This window comes from Vicugna pacos, chromosome 3, assembly GCF_048564905.1.
Source record: "Vicugna pacos chromosome 3, VicPac4, whole genome shotgun sequence".
In the NCBI taxonomy this organism is placed as follows: domain Eukaryota; kingdom Metazoa; phylum Chordata; class Mammalia; order Artiodactyla; family Camelidae; genus Vicugna; species Vicugna pacos.
This window is the reverse complement of record NC_132989.1, coordinates 44185017-44211907: the sequence shown is the minus strand read 5'-3', so window position 1 is coordinate 44211907 and position 26891 is coordinate 44185017. Positions and strand designations below refer to the sequence as shown.

The window sequence follows — 26891 nt, the reverse complement described above, 5'->3', positions numbered from 1 at the left end:
CCTCATTTAAGTACTCCTCTTCTACAATGGAAAAATCAATATAATTATAAGTTTTTCATTCACTGCAGGTTGTGAGTCTTTTATATGTTAAGTACATGTTGTAATAGGAATCTTTTTGCCTTGATGAAAAAATTGGGGTGCAGTTGTCTCTGTATAATAATCATGCTATGTGTGTGCTGTAATTTTCCCATGGAAGTGTGATCTAAAATGAACTGAAAGGATGACTATTCTCGAAATGTTAAAATACACTTAGAAACACAGTTTTAAAAAGTGGCACACTTCCCAAATTCTCTTATTGCCACCAAATGTATATCCATTAGCCTTTTCTGTGTATCCTCTCTTTCTGTATCTTTCAGGCTTGACTGCCTTATGTAGTTTTTGGATCTTAGCCTTAGTGGGTTTTTTCAGGAACATGTACATAGTAAGAATTGCTTAAGCATTGATAACATTATTGTTATTACATTCAGTTAGTAAGGATTTACTGAGTGCTTACTGCAAGGTTCTGTGTCTGTCACTGAGGTTATAAAAGAGGTGCCCTCTGTTCATTCACTCATCCACCACTTGCTGAAGTACCTGTGATGGACCCAAGTATGGGGCCAGGAACTTGGGATGGGCTCCCTTTTACAAGGAACTGATAGTCCATATAATAGAGATAAGAATTCTTAAAGTTATTATGAGGCTTAAATGAAATAATATTTCCAGAACACTTAGCACAGCCCCTGAAACAGGTGCTCTGAATGAGTGTTTTTCCCCAGAAATGGCAGAGGCTGCTTTTCAGAAGTTTTTAGAAATCACTGTGAAGAGAGGTGGAATCTTGCTTAATAAAGAATGTTAATTTACTGATTAAAAAAGTAATCCAAGGGGCAAACACATTAAAATATTTTCTCCCACTGGAATATCCATAGGAAAAGCCAAATTGAGAGGTTGGCAAAAGAAAGAGGAGTAAGAATATTAGGAATCACATGTAAAAGAATTATAGAATAAGAAGAGCTTTTTAAAAATACTGGAAAAGTGGTATTTTACTTGCTTGCAGATGCTTTCTTCTTGAATACTGGCTTTTCTTCACTCTTGACGTTTCATCTGGAAAGGGGGAAACTACCGTGTCATTGACTAATCCTGGCTATTCATTATTTCAGTGAACTCTCAAAAAGTGCAGGCTAAACATCAGAAAGAATTAATATTGCAGTAACTCAAACCTAAGGAGACAAAGCTAGTGCCTCCTCTGGGGAACATACACATCCCTCCACCTGCCCTCTAACGTCTGGTAAATCTTTCAACCAGTTTTTTCCATCAGTCAGTGGGTGAGGTATTGGACATGAATTTGAATCTGATCAGATTTCCTTAATCAAAAAGGGGGCATTTTTGTGTGTGTCTTATGAATAAGAGTGAATCCAGAACTTGAAAATCAGCTGCAAAGAAAACTAGCAGATTTATGACATTATGGCTTTTCTATATTCAGACTTTTTCTATACCCAGTCTTGTGATGCCTTCTTTGCCTAGAAATAATAACTGACATTTGTGACAATTTCCATGCTTGACTGACACTGTTGCCTGAAGCTTTTTGAGGATATTGTCCTTTATTTTATTTTCCCAGTGCTATCCAATAGGACTCTCTGTGATGGTGGAAGTGTTCATTGTCCTGTGCAGTGTGGTAGCCACTGGCTATGGAGCTAGCACAACTGAGGAAATGAATTTTTAATTGTATTTAATTTTAATTTCAACAAAAACTTAAATATCCACCTGTGTGTAGTACTGAACAGTGCAACTCCAGATTATAAATAGTAATTCACAAGAGTAAAAAGAGATTTCAATGTAGACAGTATTAAGAAAGTTGGTAGTGGGAAATTGGTGGAAAGTGGTTTTGCAAAGAGCTTATATCTCAAATATTACATTAGGTGTGAAATTTCAAAAAGAAAATATCATACAAATTAGATGACAGAGTGTTTCTTCTTTCAATCTTGACTTTTGTCATTCCATTTTTCTGTATCTTTTTCAAGTTGGTAACCTCAGCTAAAAGCACCTTTTCAGATATAAAAATTAGGCCAACAGCTTTATCATTGCTAGTCGTATGTTTTATGAGAAAAAGGGAGGAACCAGGAAGACAGAGATCATCAATGCATGGACTCAACCTTGAGCCAGTCTCAGAGGTTATTCCTGGGCTGTTGTGGTGAGGGCTTTAAGATCATAGTGGGAGGGGCCACTATGATTTCAGTTAATTCTTTAGAATGCAGATCATATGGCATTTTGTTTGTTCAGGTAATGTCACCAGTTACTTTTTTCTTTCCTTCATGACTTTTCATGTTCTCATCCCATGAGTTTACAGACTACAGCTAACCTTTTTAAAAGTACATTTTTCAAAGGGGCTAGGCTGCATTTATCCATAGCTGGGACTTTTTGATTTCCCTTTTTAAAAATCAAAACATTCTTTTAAATTGTAGAATGTAATATTTATGCCCCTAAAAAATGTTGTGTGTTCATTAACTGAAGACTCTATTTTCCAGTTTGCCTTCTTTGTGTTTAAAATTTCAATTAACTGGAATATTTCTAATCAGGAGCTTCTGGCTGATTGAAAGCAAATGAAAAACTTACTCATACATTCATCATTTGTTTACTGATCACCTGTTAGCAGTACTGATACTGATAACAACATCAAACAGGTACTGTTTCTGGTGCTGGGAATATAATAGTGAACAAAATAGACAAAATGCTCCATCCTCATGGAGTTTAAATCCTTTTGGTTTCAAACTTTTCTAAAATACCTATTTCTTTTCATCTTACAAGTACATAACTTATCAAAATCTAGTGTGTTTCTTTGGTTGGTTGATTTTCCATTAAGATTTTTGAGTTGCTTCAGAGCTCTCATCCCTTCAGACTGTTGGTGTAGAAGTTCTCCTCTGAACCATGTGGGAAGCCTTCTATCAAACATTGTGGCTGCCGCCCCCTCCCCATCCTGATTTAGTGTGTCCGCCATGTGGCATGAGCAGCAGCATGTTTTAATCACCCCAGGTGATCATGATATGCTGCCAGAGTTAAGTACCACTAGCGTAGAAAGTTTAGATTGCTGGCTTCACGGGTGCAGAGCCCATCATACGTACTAAAAGATATTTTGAAACCTAATGATATCAACTTGTTTTGTTTTAATTTGTGATTGCAAATTGAGGTGTGCAAAAAGCAAAGGAAAAATGAGCTTGAAGGTTCTCATTTACTTCTCTTTCCCCCCGTTTTACCTAAAGTCTAACATTTTATTTATCCGCTTATTCGTTTATTGAGCAGCTATTATATGCCAGGTGTTAGGGATTCAAAGATGAACAAAAAGTGAGCCCTGTCCTCCAAGAATTTACAGTCTAGTGCAGAAATTTGCAAACTTTTTTAATAAATAAAAGGCCATGAAGATTTTTGGTTTTATGGGCCATAGAATCTCTGTCACAACTATTCAACTCAGCTGTTGTCACGAGAAAGTAGCCATGGATAGCACACAGACAAATGAGTATGCCCGGTTCCAATCAACTTGATTTACAAAACAGGCCATGGTCTGGAACTGGGTGTAGGTTTTGGTTCCCAACCTCTGGTCTAGTAGAAGAGAGGAAAATAACTCAATTATCGAGGTAGAGTGGGGTAAGTAATCAAAGCAAGCTCAGGCACCTCATAACACAGAGAAGGGGCATTGAATTAGAGCACAGGCTCCCTGAGATATTTGGGAAAGATTTATGAAGGAGATGCTATTCAAGTGAATTGTGAAGCATGGGCTGGCATTTGGAGAAAGGTAAAGGAAGGATTTTCCAAGCAGAGGGACAAATATGTGCAAGATATGGGCATGTAAAACAACAGTGTTTCTTATGGAAACTAGAAGAAATTCAGTGGGCTGGAGTGCAGGTTGGCTGCTTCAGCAGGAGAGTGAGGCTGGAGAGAGAGAGGCCCCAGCCAGATTCTTCCGGGCTTTGGCTATGATGTGAGAAACATGGCTAAGATGCTGCAAGCCGGGGGAGCGGGGGGACAAGTAAAGGATTTTAAGCAGGGAAAAGTAATTTGTCGTCTGCCATTTGGAAAGGGAGAGAATGTTGTAGTAATTCAAATGGAAAGTGATGAGGGTGATAAGGGTGATCAGGATGGGATGGATGTGAGAACCATTTAGAACAACAGAATCTCTAGTTTTGGTGACTGATGGCATGGGGGTGGGGGGGATACACGAGAAGGAAGCAACTTAGAAAGTGTCTAGACTCCTGTTGTGAGTGACCAATGGTGTAATGTAAGTAGATAAGAGGAGTAAACTCATAAAAGGGTACAAGCTGATTAATTCAGTTTAGGACTTTGAGTATAAGATGAATGTGTGACACTTAAGTGTAGCTACATGGTCGGAATGGATTGCTCCCTAACTGGAGAGGGAGATATGGAAGTCAGTGTTCTTAGTAACACATAAGGCCATACATTTAGATTGGATCAGCTGTAGGCAGTCTGTAAAGTGAAAAAACAGAGAGAAAGGACATGACCTTGGCTAACATATGTAAGGACAAGACCTCTGAAGGAGCAGCTGTGTAGATGGGGAAGCTAGAAGACAAGGCTGTTGCACAGGCTGAAGGAAGGAGTTTCGAGGAAAAGGCAGCCGTCAGTAGTGAGCGCTGAAGAGAAGGAAAGCCGTGTGTCTCTGGGACTGTGCAGTATGAATGCCTTTGCAGAAAAGAAGGCGAGACCACAGAGGTGGGGGATGAGGTTCTGCTTTCCAGAAAAGGAGCTGAAGTGTGGGCAGCTCAGACACTGCTGGTGGTGCTAACAGGTAGTAGATGTTTCTCAAGGGATGTTTGAAAAATGGTATTGAGAGATTAGACCATTTAACGATGAGTAACTCTCCTTTCAAAAAATCATACCAGGACAATAACCTGATGCTCTATAGCCTGAAAGGATGAATAATGTTATTTTGGATCCTCTAATTTGATTGACTCCGAGACACAAGTCCTGTTAGTGCTTACTGATAAAAATGACATCGTTCACTTTACAAGTTTTATACCCTCCAGCCGTGGCCTCAGACCAGATTTGTTTTAAGTTGGCTTTTCATACGTTAGAATTTTTTTTTATCAAGACAGATTTTTAAATAGTGAAAATTACAAATTGTGTAGTAAAGACACATGTATCCACTACCCACACTGAAAAGATGTTAACATTGTGTCGTATTTGCCTATGATTTTTTAATATAACATTATATATGCATTTAAACTCCTTTATACCCTTCCCTAATCCTGTTCCCCCTCTCCTTCACTCACCACTTTACAGCTGATGCTTATGCCTCCTGACTTTGTTTTTATTGTTTGCCTATGTGTAAATTCATATATAATTGATAGTGATTTTTGTATATTTTTAAACTTCAGATGAGTGCTTTCCTATCATTCATGTTATGCTTCAACTTGAGGTTTTTTACTCACTGCTGTTTTTGGGATTTATTAATTATGATGTGTTGTAAATGTATTTCTTCTGAAAACTCTGTTCTGTAGTATTTCATTAGCTAACGATACCTCAGTTTACATATCTGCTAGCTCAAGCCCCAGCACACAGTAAGCATCCAGTGCATCTTAGTTATTCTTACTAGCATGATTATTAATATTATCATTAAGCCTTTCCCAAATCTTTGCTGTTACAAATACTGTGCATGTCTTCTTGTGTCCCTGCTTAAGTTTCTTTAACATATATAACTAAAAGTTAAATTTCTAGTTGAAGGGTGTGCATTTTTTTTGGTGTGGCCAAAATTCTTTCTAAAGAAGTGGTGCCAGTTTTTCTTCCACCAACACCACATGAAAGTTTCTGCTTGTTTGTCAACATTTTGGTACTGACAGACTAACAGTTTTGCCAAGCCTATACGTATTCAAATGGTATCCCATTGTTTGTTTTAATTTGCATTTCACTATGTTTATCGAGGTTGAGAATCTTTCCACATCTTTATCAGCCATTCAGGTTTTCTTTTTTGTTCATATTTTGTTCACATCATTTGCCTATTTTTCAATTGGGTTGTTATCTTTTACGTATTACAGCGTAGGAATTTGTTATGTATTTAAATACTAATCTTTTGTCTGTCATATCTCAGGTTAAATTAATGACTTACTTGATTGTCATTGCTTTTATCAAGACACTTCATGCACATGGCAAAAAAAAAAACAACAATAAAATGGTACAAAAAAGCACATGACAAAACACAAGTGTCTTGCCTGCCCCCAAGCCCATGCCGAAGCCCATTTTGTGCTTTTCAGTCTCTTGATGACTTTTTTCCATAATGTGCTTATAACCACTGTGTCAGTGTCCTGACGTATCAACCTTGAACACTGCCTCCCTGTCCCATGCTGGGAAAAGTAAGGTAGCCCCACCGTTTGCAGCCCCACTTCTCATGCTCATCATCCATCACACTGCTCAGCTTCTCCCCATCTCCTTAGTTTCTTTCTGAAATTTGCTGAAATCCCTTAGATTAATAAACTCTTCCCCTTTTAGTTTAACTATGAGTTTGTTTGCCAATTTAGTTATTTGTTTTGTTCTTCACTTTAGATCAAATAAACTCAAGCAATGATGAAAGGCAAATGCATTTGCTCCCCCCAAAAATTGCCCACTATAGACCAGAAAGCCTGTTTTTTAATGACTTATGAGTTCTCACACTTTGAATATTTATGAAACTGAAGTTAGAGTCTCCTAAATTACATGTTTATGTGACTCAAATTGAACAATTAGGGGCAAAATGAACTTTTAGACTCTTTTTTTTTTTTGAGGGGAAGTAATTAGGTTTTTATTTATTTATTACCCTCCCCCTCTCACTCAGACTTCTTTTGAATTCTTTCATAGATAAATAAACAACTATTTCTGGCATATCTGATAGTTGCAAAGGTATCTGTTAGTTGAGAATTGTGAACAGAAGCATCTACCCTCTTACTGAAAGTAACAATTGCTTTTGCAGAGCCCTCATTCCAGCTGCGTTTGGGGTTAAGAGTCATTGTGGGGGAGAACAGTGTTTATCTCTGCATCTGAGCTTGGGAGACTGAAGCCCATCTTTCCCATCATCTCTTCCTAGTGTTAGGCTGTGAATTTCCCTGAATGATAAATAGCTCCAATGATTTTTCACTTACTATTCAATTTCTTTATAAGTTAAAGGAAAAAGAATAGCCAAGAGACAAAAAGGCTTTTATGTACAGAAAGTAATAGCTATACATTGTAAAACCATGTGATTTTTTATCTAGAAGCATCGATCCTCAGTCATATTTTAATTTTGCTGCCTGGTGATTGGTGTTCTCTGCAGAGCTAAACATTATCTAATTTGGCCAGTTCCTCTGCTTTAAACTGGAATATATTACTTTTTGCCTCATGGTTATATCTTCTGAAGATAAAATATACATCTGTGAATATGAATAAATATGAAGTGCCTTTTAGAGCAGTTGTAGCAATGATGAAAGGGAAATTTTATTTGGAGGAAATTTCTTTATTTGGAGGAAACTTAGAGGAAAACATGTTAACCCAATTTTTGTGAAATTAATTAGAATTTTCACTGTGGTTATTGCTGGGTAGAAGGATAGCATGTAATTTGTATTTTCTTCTTTTTGCTTATCTACATTTTCTGCAATGAATGGGTGTATTTTCTGAAATAACATACAGAAGTTTTTTGGTTTTTATTTTAAAGACAGTTGCCTTATAAGATAATGTTATTGCCGCTGAAATAGTTCTTCATTGTGTTTTCTTAGTTTCAGACAACCGCAGCTTAGCACCTCTTCCTCTGGGAAAGGTTCCTGGCCAGGTCAGAGAGACTGTCATGCTGCTCTGTCCCTAAGGCTGCAGGGTTGTTGTTTGTTTCTAAGTTGTCTGTTGGCCATTCATACTCACTGAGCATCCCATATGCTGCCTTCTGTGGGAAAATACAAAGACAGGTATTTGTGGGAAGAAATCAGATGAAGTGGGGACCCCATCAAAAGAAGAATCATGTTTAGCTTCTGAGAGTTTACGAATCCATTTGTCAAAACAAATGTGATGGGGTTCTGCTGCATACAGGGGAAGGCGCTGGGTGCTGCAAGGGGCTTAAGGGAGATCGATGCAGGGCCACTGGCTTCCAGGAGCCTGTGCTCAGGCTGGGAAGGTAAGACTTTGAGTGTGTGAAAAGAATTTTTTAAGAAAAAGAAAGGAAAGTTTAATACAACAACATAAAAGTTATCCCAAGGCTGTGTGGAGTACAGGTGCAGAGTCCTAGCAGGAGGAAGAGACCACTTTTGGGCCTGCGTGGGCTACCAGGACAGCATGAAGTTGGAACGACTTGCGCTGAGAGTGGAAGCTACAAGGCATCTTAAGGCCTGAGTTCAGGAATCCTAGCATGTTAGTTATTTCTGCCACATTCCATTGGTCAAAGCAAGTCACAAGGCCAGCCCAGGTTCAAGGGCAGGGAAATAGCTTCCACCTGGTGATGGGAGGCATGGCAAAGACACATTGCAGAGGGGCATGTCCCAGGGACGTATGATCCATTGAGACCTGTTTGAAACAGCCCAGCACAAAGGCTAATAGTAAAACTTTGTGAACCAAGTACTCCAGGCTTGTATAAAGGAGAGCTTTTGAAAAATTTTTTCTCTCTTACAACTGTTTTCTTATGTGGATAACAAAATGTAACATTATTCCTATTCACATTTAACATAGACAGGTAGCACATATATAGGTGTATGTAGTCTTTCTAGTTTAATATAAAAGTATTATTAATCAATGATTGTTGATTATCAGCTGCTCATATTACTGCTGTCGTTGTTTGTGTTCCGAGCACAAAATGTAAGTATTGTGGACATCCAAGGAGGTGTTTGGTCCACGGAAAGGGCAAGGGCTTTGAGATCAGACTGCTTTGGTTTGGATTCCTGGCTCTGCCACGTCTGGGCTCTAGGACTCTTTCAGCCTTCGTATCTTTATGTTTAACCTGGGGATAATTGCATTTTTCCTGCAAATTTGTTCGTTGTTATTGCTAGTTCTCTGTCTCTTTACTGAAAGGATTTAGCTTTGATTTAGTTTTTAGAAAATTAGCACTTCTGTTTAAAGATTATAACCTGACTTAATTTAGTAGAATGCCCTTTATTTTGTTTTTCATATTTTACGTCAGCCTCTTAGTGGCCCACATTTTTTTAAATAGAAGTGCCGTTGTTACACATTCTCCTCTGAGTTGGCATTTCTAGCACACAGATTCTTTTTTGAGCTGCTTTTTGTAGAATGGAGCATCTCGAGCTTGGACAGACTTGAGTTTCTCAGCAGGGTGTCCATTGTTGGAAAGTGTAAGTGGGCCCCAGGCAGGGAGACCAGCGAGCCTCTGCAGAAGGATGGTCCCCCTTAGCAAGGGAGTCAGTTCAACTCAGTAAGCGTTATTCCCCCCCCCCCAGCAGTTTGGGCTTAATTGCTAAAGACTTAGGCATGAAACTGGGGCATTGTGAAAGGTTTATGATCAATAATTACAAAATAATCTTAATAACGGCTACTATTATTGAGTACTTACTCTGTGCCAGGAACTACGTGCTTTACATGCATTTATCCTCAGAACAACCCTAAGAGGCAGGTGCTATTATTATCCTTATTTTTTTTTTACATTTGTTTAATTGAAGTATAGTTGATTTACAGTGTTGTGTTAGTTTCAGGTGTATAGCAAATGATCCAGTCGTATATATATATATTTTATACATTCCTTTTCAGATACTTTTCTGTTATAGGTTATTACAAGATAGTGTATATAGTTCCCTGTGCTGTACAGTAGGTCTTTGTTCTTTATGTTTTATGTATAGTGGTGTGTGTATGTTAATCGCAACTCCTAATTTATCCCTCCCTACCCTGTTCCCCTTTGGTAACCATAGTTTGTTTTCCATGTCTGTGAGACTATTTCTGGTTTGTAAATAAGTTCATTTGTGTCATTTTTTTTTTTTGGATTCCACATATAAGTGATATCATATGATATTGGTCTTTCTCTAACTTACTATTATCCTCATTTTTAAAACCTAAAAAATGACATAGGAATTTATGAAAGTAGTGTATGTTGTAGAAAGTTACAAATACAGATGGGCAAAAATAAGAAAATGAAAGCATCATATTCCTACTGTTCAGAAAATATTGTGCTTGCTTTGGCAGCACATATACTAAAATCAGAAAATATTAACATCTTATTATGTGAACTTATGAAAATTAAGAAACTTCTTGTCTCCCACCAAGCCTAATTTTTAAGACTATTATCTAAAACCATAAAAAAGAAATTCTTATTTTAGAATGTAGGACTTGAACATTGACCCTTTCTTTTTGTTTGCATCCCTGCTCTACCAATCATAATCACCCCTATCTTTGACAAGTCCAATCGAATGTCAGGGAAGGGCAAAAAAAATAAGCATATGAATGCATAAAACAAATCATTCCATTGTATCAGTTAGCTATTGCTGGGGAACGGCCACAAAATCTCACTGGCATAAACAATAAGAATTTACTCTAGATCACACATCTTTGGCTCAGCGGAAATGGTTCTTCTTAGGCTACAGGTCTGCAGATCAGCTGAGGTGACTCATTTTGGGGCCCAGGCTAGAGGGTTAATAGCTACCATGGTTTGTTATTCTCATAATGATGGCAGAAGCAAAAATGGACAAGCCCAATTGGGGATAAACTGGACACATATATCCCAGAGGCTAAGTTAGATGTCAAGTCTGAGGTTAAAAGGGTGGAAAAGGGCCCCAAGGCCAAGGCAAGTGTACGGATGTACAACAGTCCTGCAGGGAAGTGAAAAATTAGGACTAATAATTTAATCTACCATACCTCCTTCCATGTTTATACATTTATCCATCTACTCATTATCTATCTTGTAAATAAAAACATAAGCACTATATAATATACATATATACACAGACACACAAACAAGATAAAATAACACATATAGCTCTGTGTCAAAATCTTTATGAAACATGAAGATAGGATGGCATGTGGAAGCAAGGGGAACAGCTAAATGTGCTAATGTAACAAACCTGGTGTAAACTGAGAAGAAGGTCTTGGAGAGTGTTCTGCATATTGGAAAACATAGTTAAGAGTAAATAGAAAAGCATTTCAAATCGGAAGGGAGGGATGAATTAGGAGTTTGAGATTAGCAGACACAAACTACTATATACAGAATAGATAAACAACAAGATCAGACTGTATAGCACAGGGAACTACTTATTCAACAGCTTGTAATAATCTATAACGAAAAAGAATATATATATATATATATATATATATATATATATGTGTGTGTGTGTGTATATATAGCTGAATCACTATGCTGTACACCAGAAGCTAACACAACATTGTAAATCACCTATACTTCAATAAAAAATAAAAAGCATTTCAGGGACAGGACCAACAGAAATTTGGTGATAAATTGAACACTGGGAACCAGGATGGGGAAATTAGGGTTAAAACAGAGTGAATGAGACGATATTAAAAATGTCTACAATTCTGTGAGCCTAGGGAACTTGGGGAATCATGCTAGCGTTGACCAGAAGGAATTTGTGAAGAGCGACTGGAGGAGAAGAGTTGGTCTTTCCACGGTTAGGCTTCAAGTATCAGCAAACATCAAATTGGTTGTGTTCTCCGGATGATTGGATTTGGTGGTATGGTGACACAGGAGCACTAATTAACTTTCTTTGTTGTCATAGCCTAATGTCTCTTCCAGCTCTTAAATTCATAATCCTTTGACCTTTATTGAGACTTACAGCTGGAGCAATATGAACAAACTATTTCCCCAAGGAGTTTAGAAAGAGAGAAAAGAACAAGACTTGTATGTCCAGAGTCAAATGGTACGTCCTCCATAAACATTCTTGGCCAGCATAGTGTTGTTGTTTTTATTCCTTTTATTCTTCTTTCTGTTTCTTTAGTTTGAGAACCTATATGCTGAATATTCTTCTCTAATCCATCCACAGACTCCACCCACCCCTCTTGTCACACATTTCCATTATGTCCTAGGAAGACATTTGGGAACTTGATCCCTGCTCTAAGGCTTAGGGGTTACTAATTGCTGATGGGAAGGCAGAAAATACTCAAAGAAAACCAGGAAAAGCCAGAGGGAGGTGAGCACAGAGTCGTGAAAGTCGAGATTAAATAACATTTTAAAGAAGCACTAAAATTAGCTGGTTGGTCCAGAAAGCTGAAAACCAAGCTTGTTAAAACCTTTGTTGTTCTTTTACAATTTGACTAGATTTTAAACTCTGCCAAGAGTAGAAACACTATCTTTTCTATATTCTGAAACTTTATCTTGCGGGGAGGTTACAGTGCTATACTCTACAGGTAATTCATCAATTTCAAAAGAAAAAAGGAGGGAAGGGTGTGGACACAGGAAGAAAAAGAGAACGAAGGATTTAAAGTTGCCTCACTCTTCCAAATAATAATAAAGTTCTTGTCTAGAATAATCCAAGTGAAACAGATCTTTTTGCACACTTACCACTTTTCCAGGAGCAATGAGAATGGTGAAGTAGTTTTCCTACGTGTGGATATATTCAAGAAATACTCCTTTTTTTTCTTCCCATTAACCATTTTCTCTAGCTCAAATGTCTCTCCTAACAAGTTTTTCTTCTCTTCAAAACCCTTCTGTAGAAATGACTTGTTGATGGTCTGTCGCCAGCTGAATATGGAAGAATCTGTAGCTGAGATCATGAACCAACTGGGCGCAGATGAAAACGGAAAGATTTCCTTTCAGGATTTTACAAGGCGCCGCATGCAGCTCGTCAGAGAAATTAGGAAGGAGGAAGTAGGCCTTTCTGAGAAGTCAGACAACTGCTGTAAAAAGAAGAAGCTGAGGGACAGAATTGCCTCCTGGCCCACAAGCAGCGACAACAGTCTGGGTAGGTACAACCGGGTGACACTTGGATAGTGCACCACGCGCCCTGCTTCATGACCTTCCTGAAAGGGGCTGCCCAGCCCCTGCAGCCTTGTGCCCAGGCTGACTTCTGGACCACACTTGCCCTGGGTGAGCGCTCACTAATCCCCTAGTTCTGTCTTGTGGCCTCATGGTTCCTGGTTTACTGCTTTCTTTGTTTTAGTCCTTCCGTTTCCCACGTGTGATAATTCACGCAGACAGCCATGGGAGAGGCAGGGCAGACTGAGTGGGAAAGGTGGTCGTCGCATCAGCAGGCCTCAGAAACAATTTGGGGACTTATTCAAAGTTTGGTTCAGATCTGCACAGTGAGATTTTTAACCATTTTTTTTAAATTTAGTGTTTAAAAATGTTTTTACAAACATAGTTTTCCTGTCCATAAGTATTATTGTTTCCTCCTAATGGAAGATAAGCTATTTAAGAAAAATCTTTGAAATGTTGATAATTATTGAAGCTGAGTGATGGGGATATGGGGTTTATTAATCATCTTTTTAAGCACTCAGATACATATATATATTTAGTATGTTCGTAACTTTCTGCAATAGAAAGTTTAAAAGAAAAGATGCATCTTAAAGGTATAACCTGAACAAAGGGATGCAGCAAAGCGTCTGAATTTTCTACCTATACTTCAGGGAACTTTTTTCCCTTGGAAATGTCTCCAGGATCTCTCTTTGTTTCTTTCTCTGCTAGGAAGATCTAATGGCAAGAAGCTGCATGTTAATTGTCCATCATTTGTTAAATATATACTAATTAGCTTGCATAATTCTATACTGCCCCACCACACACACACACACACACACACACACACAGACACATCCTGAACAGTATTCCTGGCAGTGGAATAATTTGGAGCATTATTATTGAGTAATTGAAATAATAAAAATGTCCTCATATCCCCTGTGCCTTACTATCTTAATGGGTTCCATTTTAGCTTCAAATCAGATGTCTGGTAATGCATGTGCTCTCAGAGTAATATGTGGAAATATTTAATTTTTGAAATAACATTTTTCTGAGTGTTAAAGTAATATATGTTCATTATGGAAAAATAATGGGGAAGAGACAAGCAAAAGAAAATAAAAATCATCCTTAATATCTCACCACCCAGAAATAACTACTGCTTACATTTTCACCCCCCACTTCTCATGTGTGTGTATATGTGTGATTTAATTATTTTTTTTACTAATTTTCACATACTTTCCATCTACTTTTATATCCTGCAGTTTTTCCTTTGCATTTCCTCATGCTTTTAAATAGTATTAGAAAGCATGATTTATAATGGTTGCGTGACGTAAAATGGACACTCGGTAATATTTATAAAATGAAAGAATGAGTGGAGTTCTTTTTGCTAAGCTGCATTTTCTAATTTCTCTGCCAAGAACTTGGACTTCTGATATAAATACATAAGCACACATACACATATATATTTGATGGGTTAAATAAACTGTGGTACGTCTCAACAATTGAATACCATATAGCCATTAAAGAAATATATAAATGCACATCAAATGTGTTTATAGAAGGAATACTTGAATGGAAAAAATGATACTAACTTTAGAAAATATATTGTATTTTAATGTGCAGTAAGTGTTTATAAAATATTCTGAAACAAACAGTTGTGATGGAATTGCTGCCCACATCTATTAGCTTGACCATCTCCTAAGATTGCCCCAAGTAGAGAAAGAGTTGAAAAATAATTCGCTTTCATTCTTTTCTATAACCACATACTCTTAAAGAAAGAAGAGGTAACTGAAAGAAGGTGAATCATAAAACATGTCATGAACTGAGGAAATGCCAGCACGTGTAAAACCTTTTCCACTTGATCCTGGTCGTGAAGGCTTCAGAGTCGTATTATTTGAGTGTGAATCCCGGTTCCATCACTTTCTGCCTATACCACACTAGACAAGTTACTTAATCTCTCTGTAGCTCAGTTTCCTCATTAAGTGTAATGTGAGAATAATTATTGTAATTTGGAGGAATAAAGAAGCTAATATGCACATAAAACAATACCTGGCACATAATAAGCCCTAGACACAAATTAAGTTAATATTGTTATTATTATTACCACTCAGTTTTATTTCCTGTAGATTGTCACAATTACAACTCATAGGTTGGAAAACAACTTCCTATTCAGTCTAATGTGAATCAAATGCATTTAAAAAATCTGTGATAAGTATACAAATATTTGAGTGTTCAGTTAGTCCTTCTCTTTTCTACATCCTTCCTCTTTCCTTTGGATTCTGTAGAGCTAAACTCCAGTATCCCCCATCTTGGGGTTGGGGGAAGAAGCCCTTTCTTGAAAGCAATGCACTTTCTAACTGCTGCCTCACTTCTCTGCTCCTCTTCACAGCAAAACTTCTTGAAGAGTTAGTCTATGTTGAGTGTTTATCAGTCCTCGTCTCTCATTCTTCCTTCAACCCACTCTTCCCAGCTCCAGGCATCAGCCCTTCCCTGCCCCTGCTCTGACTGCCTCCATGTTGACCAACCCAGCGGCTCTTCCCCTGTCTTCATGTAGATCTTTGGCATTTGCTCAGCTGACTACTCCTTCTCTCCAGCTGTGCTTTATTTTCTTGGACTTCTCAACACCACCTTCTGCTGGGTTTCTGTCTACTGTTTTGACTTCCCTTTCTCTCTCTTCCTCTCCTTCTCTCTTGTTCACTCCTCTTCTCCTGGACCACTCCCAAATTTTGAGGTGCTTTGGGATCACATTTTCTCCCTAGATGATCTCATGTGGTCTCATGACTTTAAATACTATTTTTGTGTCAGTGACTCCCAAATGTGTGTATCTAGACCTGCCCTTTCCTTTGAGCTTCAGAATCAGGTAAAACCGACACATATCCCTGGATGTCCTACAGACTCAACCTTCCTTAACATGCTCAGAAAGGATTTTTGGTTCCTGTCCCCACCCTTCTTCCCAGGGTCATTTCTCTCCCTGGGAGGAATCCCACCCCCATCTCTCCCCATCTAGGAAATATCACATCCTCTAGTTTGCTCAAGGCAGCAAATCCTGCTCTCTGTCACCAAAGTACATACAGAACTTGTCCACTTCCTTGGCTCTCCTGCCACCACCCTTTTCTAAATCACCATCATGACTTGCCTCGGCTACTAAAAGAACCTGCACCTGGCCTCCTGATTGCTCCCTTGACTCCCTACATTTCATTTGTTACCCTGCAGTCAGAGTGGTCTTTTAACATTGTGAAAACATACTTAGGTCATCCCCATGCCTGCAACGCTCCATAGCTTCCGTATCACCTAAAATAAAGTCCAGTTCCTTACCGCAGTCTAGCACATACCCACCACTCGAAGCTGATCTCCTAACAATTCCCCTGACTTACCATGACATAAGCTTCAGCCTCATTGGCCTTACTGCTGTTTCGCTGACCTAGCAAATTCACCCAGCCTCCAGCCATCACCCTGTTTGTTCCCTCTCATCTAGAACACTCTTCTTTCTGACCTTCTCTTTGCAAGGCTGACTCTTTCCTGTTATTCAGATTTCAACTTAAATAGCCCCTCTTTGGAGAGGCCTTTCCAAGCTGAGGTAACCGCTCCTCATTTCTTCTTTCACATCCCTTATTGCTTCACACCCCTAATTCTTATCTGACATTGTATTAAGTGCTTACTCAAACACTTATTTATCTGTCTCCCCCAGTGCAATGACAGCTCCAGCAGAGTAAAAATGATAGCCTTGCTGGGGCACTGCTATGCCCCAGCCCTGAGAACAGTACCTGTGCATGGGACGTGCTCCATGCATATTTGTTGAAGGAATGAATGAGTGAATGAGCAGTGCTCTTTGTTCACGCTCTTGTAGGGATTCACAGAGGTGCAGTGCATATCTCCAGACACTAAGTAACTTATAATTTAATTGTGGAGTCATAAGCACATGACAAATCAGATCTCAATAAGGTCTAAGTTAGTCAGTGAAACTTTAGAGGCCATTGAATGGTGGGGAAGATAAGGTCTATAAGGAAATCTGAGAAATGCTACGAGCAGGAGTTCCAGGAAAGGGTTGAAATTTTACCTGTGACTGCATCGTGAAGGGAAGTAGAAACAATGCTGTGCTGTAGCAAGAAAAGCCTGAGAGAAACTTAGGTTTACCAGTTAAGTGTCAGAAAAATTTTACTGTCAGCCCTGTCATTTCACAGCACATCCACAGTGGGGAGTTGAGTTGACAGAAAAAGAAGACCTGTCAAAACATGACATGCTCAATTGGGAAGAGGAATTTCAATAGATTCATTTTTTTCCCAAATGTTTTCCTCAGCACAATGATTTCAAGAGGTGGTCATAAATATTGTGTGGAGAAAGAATTTCTTCAAGAAATGCATTTGAAAACTTTGGGTTAAATTAGATGAACAGTTTTCTTTACTGGGAGACATCTCAGAGCCTTTGATGTGCTAATGTTTCTTGTGAATCTCCAGGAGAAGAATGAACTATACAGCATTTTCCGCACTTAATTGACCATAAACTTTTATTTACAGATCTTCTCTTTGGCTTTTCTCAAATACACTTTGGGGAAAAATTAAGATATCTGATCAACTAGATCATAATAGATTTTTGTATCTATTTTAAGTCATCTTAGAAATAGTACTTTAAAATGTTATGCCTTTCAGGTACCAGCTATATAAAATTTAATAGTTATAGCATTAAGAGTAATAAATGAAGTTTAAAAATCACCAATATTTACAATGTGCAAAGCAATTTTCTAGGAATTTGCTTGTATTATACGCTAAAAAGAAAAATCCCAGTTTTACCACTGACTTGCTGTGGGACTCAGGCTCTGTTCTGATTATTCTGAGCTTTACTTTTCTTGTCTCTAAAGGTAGAGTACTAATATCTACATTATAGGGTATTTGGAAGGACTAGTGAGATGTCACTTGTCAAGTTCCCCTACAGTGTCTATTCACATTAGGTTTTCCATAAATAATAGTATTGCTTAATCATCATTATCATCTCTAATCCTCGTGACTCCTTTCCAAGTTTAATAATAGAATCCTCCTTGTAAGGAAAAGGACACTGAGACTCAGAGAAGTTAACTAACTTGCTGTAAGCCACAGAGCTACTAAGGAGTTGAGAACGCTAAGACATTACTTATTGAAAGAGATAATTCTTTGAGTCCCCCCAAGTCTAATTTTTGCTTAGAAACTGTCTTGATGACCAAGATGCAAATTTAAGAGAACACTGCCATCCAGAGGCCACTCCCAGCAATTGCAGACACACGGTCCCCAGGGTCTTGAGGAGGGATCTGAGGACAATGCCTGTGAGAGAAGCCCATCTCTTTGGCAACAAAGTGACAGCATACATTATTTATGTGGTTGTGTGTGTGCTGCCTAGTTTCCCAGTGTAAATTTATTTCCCAAAATAAATAATCTAGATTCATTATAATTATTCATAATTTTCATTTACAAGTTTTGTGATTTGTAATTTTTCATTTTAAAATTAAAAAGATTTAAATTTAAATCACATATAAAAATTGTGATTTTAAGTTTTTTTCAGTTTTCTTTGTGATGAGAAAAGACTCTGGAGTTTAAAAAAATTGCTAGCATTAGGCATTTATATATGTAGCAGTTGCAAGAGAGCCTTTTATTCAAACATCCCCTTTTAAATAAACAGTTTTTTACTTCAACCAAGCTGTAAACTTTACAGGTGATTTCCACATTCCTGTCCAATATGTGAATTATGTGGAAGAGGTAGTGCTTCAGGGTGATGACCACTGAACAAAAGTGCTGAACTGCCTGAGGAGAGCTGATATAAGCCTGCAAGCTTGTGTGATGAGGTTGTTACACGTCTGTGCTTTCCAGATCTTTGGGGGTACTTGTTTTTCTTCCTTTGGTCAGGTCTCAGAGAGCCCAAGAACTGATTTGAGTCAAATTCCCATGGTTTTAAAACATTGTTTAATACAGTAGACATTAAAACCTGCTAATTAATGCAACTAAACTTAATTTATGCTAAGATTAGAACAACGGGCACAATTTCCAATAACCTGTATCTTCAAAGATGCTTTATTGGCCTTTCCTTGAAATATATTCCCACCTGAGGTGTCAACCTTCGTTACTGCTCTGACGGTGGCCCTGTGGTCCAGGAGGAACATACAAAGTATTGACGTTTCTTGGAGAAACTAATAGCAAGAATTGTCCTTAATAGGAACTCAAAGTAAAAAATTAGATCAAAGAATATGTAGCTCAGACTGGAAAGACTCCACACCCCACAAGCCTGAGGAAGGAAATGTAAAGAGATATTCTGATTCCTCAGCAGATTTAAAGATACAAATAAGCAGACCCCAGAATTTTGGTTTAGCGTCTGGCTTTTAAAAAATTAAAAACCACAATTAGTTAATATACTCCAAACCTGTCTAGTCCTGACACATCCCAATTTTTTTTCAGAATGACTGTTACTCTTAAATATTGTTGCATTTTTTTCTGTGTATAAATATTTTTCTAAACCCTTAAAACTGGTTAAATTAAGTAAGACAAGAATTCAACACTTTTAAATCCAATTAAATTGACACTAGTATGTGGAGTTCTGGCTGGTAAATTAAGACAAAAGGTTTAACTCCTTTATGCACCCTGGATGAGAAATTAACAATCAACACAGAGTCTTTTAAATAAAATCATTCATGAGAGTGATTCATTGTTAAAAATACTGCCCAGCTAGCATAAAACCAGACTAAAGTTACAGTAGTTTTTAGCCCAATTGAAGGTTTCGGGAAGTTTGCTTTTTTGTTGGTGGTACTGATAGCTTTTACATACTCTAAGCCCCATGTCATAGGGTAAACAATATGTTTATTTATTCTACTTCTAAATTGGGAGTTAGAATAAGCTTCTAAAGTCTTTAAGTAATAGGTACCATGTTACGTTCTGCTGTTGCATTCTGAGGATACTGCCAGCAACTGTCTGTAGACCGACTGTTTTTAGATTTAGTGTGGGTAGACTTAGTTCTTGATTAACTTAGTCCATTTGTATTCCTTTTCATTAATCTTTGTCCTTCCTGTTCTTGTGCAGTCCCTCATCCCCACTGGCTTGTCTGTTCATACTTCTCAGGTTGGCACTGCCCTGGTCCAGATCTGCGTCCTCCCCCCCCATCCTCTGAATTACTGAAGTTTCCTCCTAACTGTTCTTTTTGCCTGATTCCAGTTGATGCTACTATGACTTCCTAATATTTAAATATGTACTCATGGTAAAAATGCACTGATTCTCCTTTCTCTGCTTTAATAGACTCTACAGTTTCACCTCTGAACTGAGGTGTCGAGACTGCTTACCATCCAGTGGGTTGCTCCTACCTTATCTCGTCTTCTTCCCCATCACTTTTTTGTTTTTAAATTGAAGTACAGTCAGTTACAATGTGTCAATTTCTGGTGTACAGCGTAATGTCTGAGTCATGCATATACATACATATATTTGTTTTCATATTCTTTTTCATTAAAGGTTATTACAGGATATTGAAGATAGTTCCCTGTGCTATGCAGAGGAAATTTGTTGTTATCTATTTTTATATATAGTGGTTAACCTTTGCAAATCTCAGACTCCCAGATTTATCCCTTCCCACCCATTTCCCCCAGTAACCATAAAATTATTTACTGTGTCTGTGCATCTGTTTCTGTTTTGTAGATGAGTTCATTAGTGTCCTCTTTTTTGTTTTTCTTTTTCTTTTCCTTTTCCTTTTTTTTTTTAGATTCCATATATGAGTGGTATCATATGATATTTTTCTTTCTCTTTCTGGCTTACCTCACTTAGAATGATGATCTCCAAGTCCATCCATGTTGCTGCAAATGGCAGTATTTTATTCTTTTTCAGATGAATGCTTAGCTTCAGTGTTGCTGGCCTTCTTGTTGATACTTTCTCCTCAAACCTGCTTTTTGAGTTTGGTTCCCTCTGTACGATATTAGTTAGAGCTTTCTGGTGACAGGTGACAAACACAACACTAATATTTTGAAGGGGAAGGGAAGAAGGAGGGGGAGGGAGGGAAGCATGAGTATATGGGAGAAGTCTAGGCAGACAGATGTAGCACGAATAGATCAAGGGACTCAGAGGCCATCAGTCTTCTTCTGTCCATGCCTCAACCCTTTCCTTAAAAATGGCTTTATTCTCAGGCTCCTTGTTGTGGCCGACAGCAATCCTGGGATTACTCCCGTTCTTTAGAGCAACCACAAGAGAAAAGAGGGATTTTTCTCTTCACAGCAGCTCCACAAAAATCCCAGAAATTGGCCTCCTAGGTTTTACTGGGCCATATACCTCTCCCTGGACAGGTCCCTCTGGCCAGAAGAGTGCAGTGGTCTGATCAGCCAGGCCTAGACCACATACTTAACCTGTAGGATAGGAGTGGAGTTGTTTCTGTTCACATAATATGGACTGAGCGTTGAGAAAAGGAGGCGGGGAATCAAGGTGCTGTCACTATAGAAAGAGTGAATGGATGCTGAGCAGGCAGAAAATGCAGATGCCCACCACATGGCCGTTCTCTATGTAAGTCTTGTCTCCTTTCTTTTTTTTGAATATGTACTCTTACAGTTTTCAAAAGGCTTTAATAATGCTGCATAAAACTGACATGTACACATATATATTTAGCAACTAGGAGATGCATATGTGTCTTGTCACACAACCAATTTGTAAAAATTTTTAATGAATTTTGTATTTTATATCTGCTTCTATTATATCCTATGCCTACATCTAGCATTGTTATAATTATTCATATATATGTCTGTCTCCTGTGTTATACATGATAAAAAATCTTTCATCAGAATGGGTATAGACAGAACATATCTCAACATAATAAAGGCCGTTTGTGACAAATCCATGGCTACATAATACTCAGTGGTAAAAAGCTGAAAGCCTTCCCACTAAATTCAGAAACAAGGCAAGGATGCCCATCTTAATTACCACTTCTACATAACATAGTTTTGGAAGTCCTAGCCAGAGCAGCCAGGCAGGGAATGCTGGAGAAGGTGTGTAGAAAAGGGAACCCTAGTACACTACTGATATGAATGTAAATTGGTGCAGCCACTGGGAAAAACAGTATGGAGGTTCCTCCGAAAACTGAAATTAGGACTACCAAATGATCCAGCAAGTCCACCTCGGGTGTATATCCGGAAAAAAAGAAAAGACTGACTTAAAAAAAAAGAAAAAAACATATAACCCAATAATGTTGTTCACAGCAGCACTATTTACAATAGTCAAGATATGGAAGCAACCCAGATGTCAGCCCAGTAGTCTGTTGATTAAGAAGAGATGTGAGATACATATATAAACACAAACATTTATATATATATATTTATATGTATATGCATATATGAATATTACTCAGCCATAATAAAAGAATGGAATACTGTTGTTTGCAACAGTGTGTCCACATGTATCTCTAGGTCCATATGAACCTAGAAAATATTATGCTTAGTGAAGACAAATACTATATGATATCACTTATATGTGGAATCTAAAAAATAATACAAATGAATGTATATACAAAATGGAAACGGACTCACAGACATAGAAAACAAACTTACCAAAGAGGAAAGTAGGGAGGGACAAATTAGGGGTGTGGGATTAACATATACACACTACTATGTATAAGATAGATAAGCAACAAGGTCCTACTGTGTAGCACAGGGAATTACACCCATTATCTTGTAATAACCTGTAATGGAATATAATCTACAAAAATACTGAATCCCTAAAACTAACATAGTTCAGGGATTAAACGAGTTTAAACTTGCTGTGGTGATCGTTTTGCAGTGTGTATGTGTATCGAATCATCACTTTACACACCTTAAACTTACATATGTTATACTTCAATAATAATAAAGCTAGAAAAACAAAATACATGAATAGAACTACTGAAAGATTATATATGATGGAGTGAAAAATATGTGAGGTAAACAAGATGTGCTAAAGGAGATGAGACAGGAAAAGCATTGTTGGTCAGGGAGACCAGAAAAGACTCTTGGTAAAAAGTAAAGCCCAGGTTGGCCTTAGGGAACTGGAAAGAATTAGAAGGATGCAGAAATAAGAAAACACACCTGCGTGGTGATGAGCTAGAGAAGAGTTCATTAGAAAGTAAGTGACCTGCAATTAAATTAAATGTCCCTCAGACTCATTATGTGAATGTTTGGGGAGCACACGGAAGTGGTTGGGGGTTGGAGGAGGACTAAAAGCCCCAGAAACAATGTGGTACATCTTCTTAAGCCATCAATTTAATTGATTGTTTGGAGCTAAAGTTGTGTAACTTGGTATTTTTTTCAAATTGTATTAAAATAAATGCCGATAGATGTAGAGTAGAATTCAAAATTCAAATGAATTTTCAAGGTAAAACATGAGACCTCAAGGAAATCTCTGACTTGGAGGTAATTCAGTCTATCCCCCAGACTTCTTTGACTCTCCTCTGTCTTTGGAGTTCTTTCATGGAAAAGACTGAGAAACACTGTATTAAAGGATCCCTTTAGAAGTGTATAAACCCTGGAGCTTCTTTCTCTTTGAGTTTGTTTTCTTGGGCTGTTTCAGGTTCTTGACATTTGAGCTGATAGTTGCTCTGGTACCAGGCAGAGCCCATCAGGGGCAATGAGTAAAGAAGACCTAAGGCTGCCCAAACACTGTTTAGATCATCAGCAAAGGCATTTTCTGGAGTGGCTATTGCAATGGCTTTGATAAGAAAGAAAAAGAAAAGGTGAGAGGGAGAGAGAGAGAAAGAGGGAGAAAAAGAGAAAGGGAGAGAAAGAAAGAAAGAAAGAAAGAAAGAAAAAGAGAGGGAGGGAGGGAAGAAAAGAGAGAAAGAAAGAGAAAGAATAGAAGGTCCAACTCAGCATGTACAGGGAAGCAATCCTGCAGGAAAATCTTGATTACCCAGAAGCAGCTTATATGTGGCAAACCTTGCTTTCAAATTATGAGCGTAATTAAGGATATAACATAATAGTGTCCTTAATATTGCTCACAAATTTAGTAACCTGAAAACCAGCATCATCCATTAAAACAAAACATTCTCCTTTCCCCTAAGCCAGGGAAAACATGAAACACTAAAATAGAGGAAATCTGTTTGGGTTTAGTCTGAGAAGTCATGTCACTTGCCATGAGGAGATTAAGAGATCTTCTGAATAAGACAGTGGGAGAGGACATTGTAAATCATTCTCCCTCATTCCCAACACCACCAAATTATAGCCTCACTGGTTATTTAAGGTGTTGTATGTTCTCAGATAACTGAACACACATATTCAATGTGAGTGCAAAACAATGTGAAACCAAAGACAACAGATGTTTTTGACATCATCTGAGACAGTGAGAATGATAAAGAGTCATTGGCATGTTATTTCTCAATCAGGATGAAACTATTTCTCTATTGGGTATATTTGAACTTCAGTTCTTTGCGTATATGTGTATGTGTGCATGTAAACTTTAAATTCTTCCACTTAAGATGTCAAATTCTATTTATGGTACACTGGCTTTCATGTCTCCATTCTGCAGTCACTGCAGACAGAAGGAAGAGAGAAAATACGATATATTTGTTTTTTAACTATTAAGCAAGCATGTATAAGATCACTGGATTCTCGGGTATTTCTTGAGATATTAAATATTTTAGATTTCTTTTGTAGATTAGTACCTTCTGTAGTAAAATACATGCTTCTGTGGTGGTCTAAATTCTTGTAAAATGATGTCTCAAGTAATGCAAACTCCTGTCTTACTTCCCAGTTTTGTCTTTTAAAAAATATTTTTGAGCACCAATTTTTTAAAGATATACTTTTATTGAAGTATAGTCAGTTGACAGTGTGTCAATTTCTGGTGTACAGCACAATACTTCAGTCATACAGGAACATGCATATATTCGTTTTCATATTCTTTTTAACCATAAGTTACTACAAGATACTGAATATAGTTTCTTGTGCTATACAGTATAAACGTGTTGTTTATCTATCTTATATATAGTAGTTAGTATCTGCAAATCTCAAACTTCCAATTTATCCCTTCCCACCCCTGATTTTGTCCTTTACTGGCATTTCAAGCTATTTAGTGCTGCTCTTTGTAAATATATTATTTTCGACCACTTCCCAGAGGCATTAATCACTTGATTTTAGTCAGCATGAAACAAAGAGTTCATGGAAATGCAGGTGTGCTTATCTCAGGTGGTAACCCTGGCATGAAGGGTGCCGGTGATTACCTGTGTTGATTGTATCTTTTGAACCACACAGAACACAATAAAATTGTTCATCTGTTTTCTCTCCAGCATGATTTAACTGAGGCAGTCCATTGTGCCACTGTTTTTATGGGATGCTGAAGCCATTCCAACTTCAGTGGCAGTGGTGCAACTTGGCATGATTTTAGATACTTTTTATGGAATAAAAATGATTACTTGGCTGAGATAAGAGCTCAGTCTGTTCACAGAAAGTGTTTAGTTTGGCCGGACTATTTTATTGTCCATTGTTCATTCTAGAGAAATTGTCACTCAGCGTTATAATTGCAAAAGGTTCAGGAAGGCTTATTTTGCTTCCTGTTTTATCTCTTGTAAGACTACTGCAGGTTCACTGGACAACATAAATGAAAGGGCATTAATAAATGACTGTTTAAATCAATTAAATTTTTATGGTTGTTTTGGAAGAATTTTGTATGGTTTCCAGTTGATCCATCTAAGTTTGCTATCTACAAGAAAATCTAGTTGAAGGAGAATTTAATCCAGTACCTGGTGTATTTATTTAGCTCTCATTTTATGAGTGCATATCAGTCAGTTCTAGGTAAATTTTAATGCAAAAAATTACCTTGTCAGATTTTTCTTTTGGTATTTATAGTGTTTTCTTTGACATATCTGACTTAACATTTAGAGTACTTTGATAAAAATTTTCCCTTGAATTATAAGATGACAGCCCAGAGACTCTGTTAAATATTATCTAGTTTCACCCTCTATGTAGTGTATATAGATGAGGAAATGGAGACCTGGAGGGTTAAATAATAATTCTCAGGTCACAGAGTTAGTTGGTGGCATGACTGGGACTAGACTGCAACTCTCCTGGCTCCTGGTTTGTTTTTCTACTAATTCACACTGCTGTGTTCCTTCTTCTTTTTCTCTTGCTACATTAACAAAAACTCAGAATTCCAGCCTCTAAGATTGTTTGTTTTTCCATTAGGAATTTCTGTGTGGGGATTTAGGACTCTGAGCTCCCTGAAATCCCAGGGAGTAAATTTAGTCACCAATCTCACCTGTCCCAGTTGCTTTCATGCCAAAAATGCTTATATTTTTATAGCACTTCACATTTTGCCCTGCCCTTTTCTTTTTTTTTTTTTTTTTGGATGTGGATATTTTTTAATAGCACATTATGTTTAAGGCTCCACAGTTATTAACAGACCAGGTTAGTATATACAGACTATCAAAGTGCTGCTTTATTTGTTTATTTTTTAGTTTTTGTTGTTTTCAGGGGAAGGTAATTAGGTTAATTTATTTTTAATGGGGGCATTGGGGATTGAATATAGGACCTTGTGCCTGCTGAGCATGCACTCTACCACTTGAGCTATACCCTCCCCCCTGCCTTTTTCTTTTTACTTAGGTTATATTATTCTTCAAAGGATTTTCACTTACTGTATCTTTTTTGGATAACAGTAACTAGGCCTAGAATCTGAGGGATGTATACAGTAACATTTCCACCTTACCGGGTGTATGTCAACATAGCACTTAGAAGTCATCCATCTCCAAACTTGCCAGTGGATGGTACTGGCTCTTGGGCAAAAACTCATATAAAAAAAGAACCCATTGCAAGTGTACACCTCTTGTATGACTATTGAGACCGCAGTATATGATAAATACTTAGGGCTGCAGTCCATCACCTGGGAAAGAGTAGGTCCTCAGATGCAGAACTGCAGCTCAAAAGAAAGGGTTGCAAATGCTTACTGAGGGCAGGTAGACAACATACATGTGTGACGTGGACCAGATGGAGGCCCCAGCAAACTAGTGCACATTTGCAGAGAGGCAGCCGACGCTCAACTCCAGCCAGACGTGGGAGTGGGAACCATATTTCCCGACCTTGTGTGTGTTTGTTCAGTGCCAGAAAATGCTTTTGTTTTTCAAAAATAGGATCTCT

General features: G+C 37.8%; 1 protein-coding gene across 1 annotated transcript in view; it reads left to right on the top strand.

Annotated features, from left to right (window-relative positions):
- Nucleotides 1-26891, top strand: part of MCC (MCC regulator of WNT signaling pathway) — a 386214-nt gene that overhangs the window by 69636 nt on the left and 289687 nt on the right. Inside the window, exon 3 of the mRNA XM_031673172.2 lies at nucleotides 12577-12824. Within this exon, the coding sequence (XP_031529032.2) occupies nucleotides 12577-12824 (248 nt within the window). The remainder of the gene's footprint in view (nucleotides 1-12576; nucleotides 12825-26891) is intronic.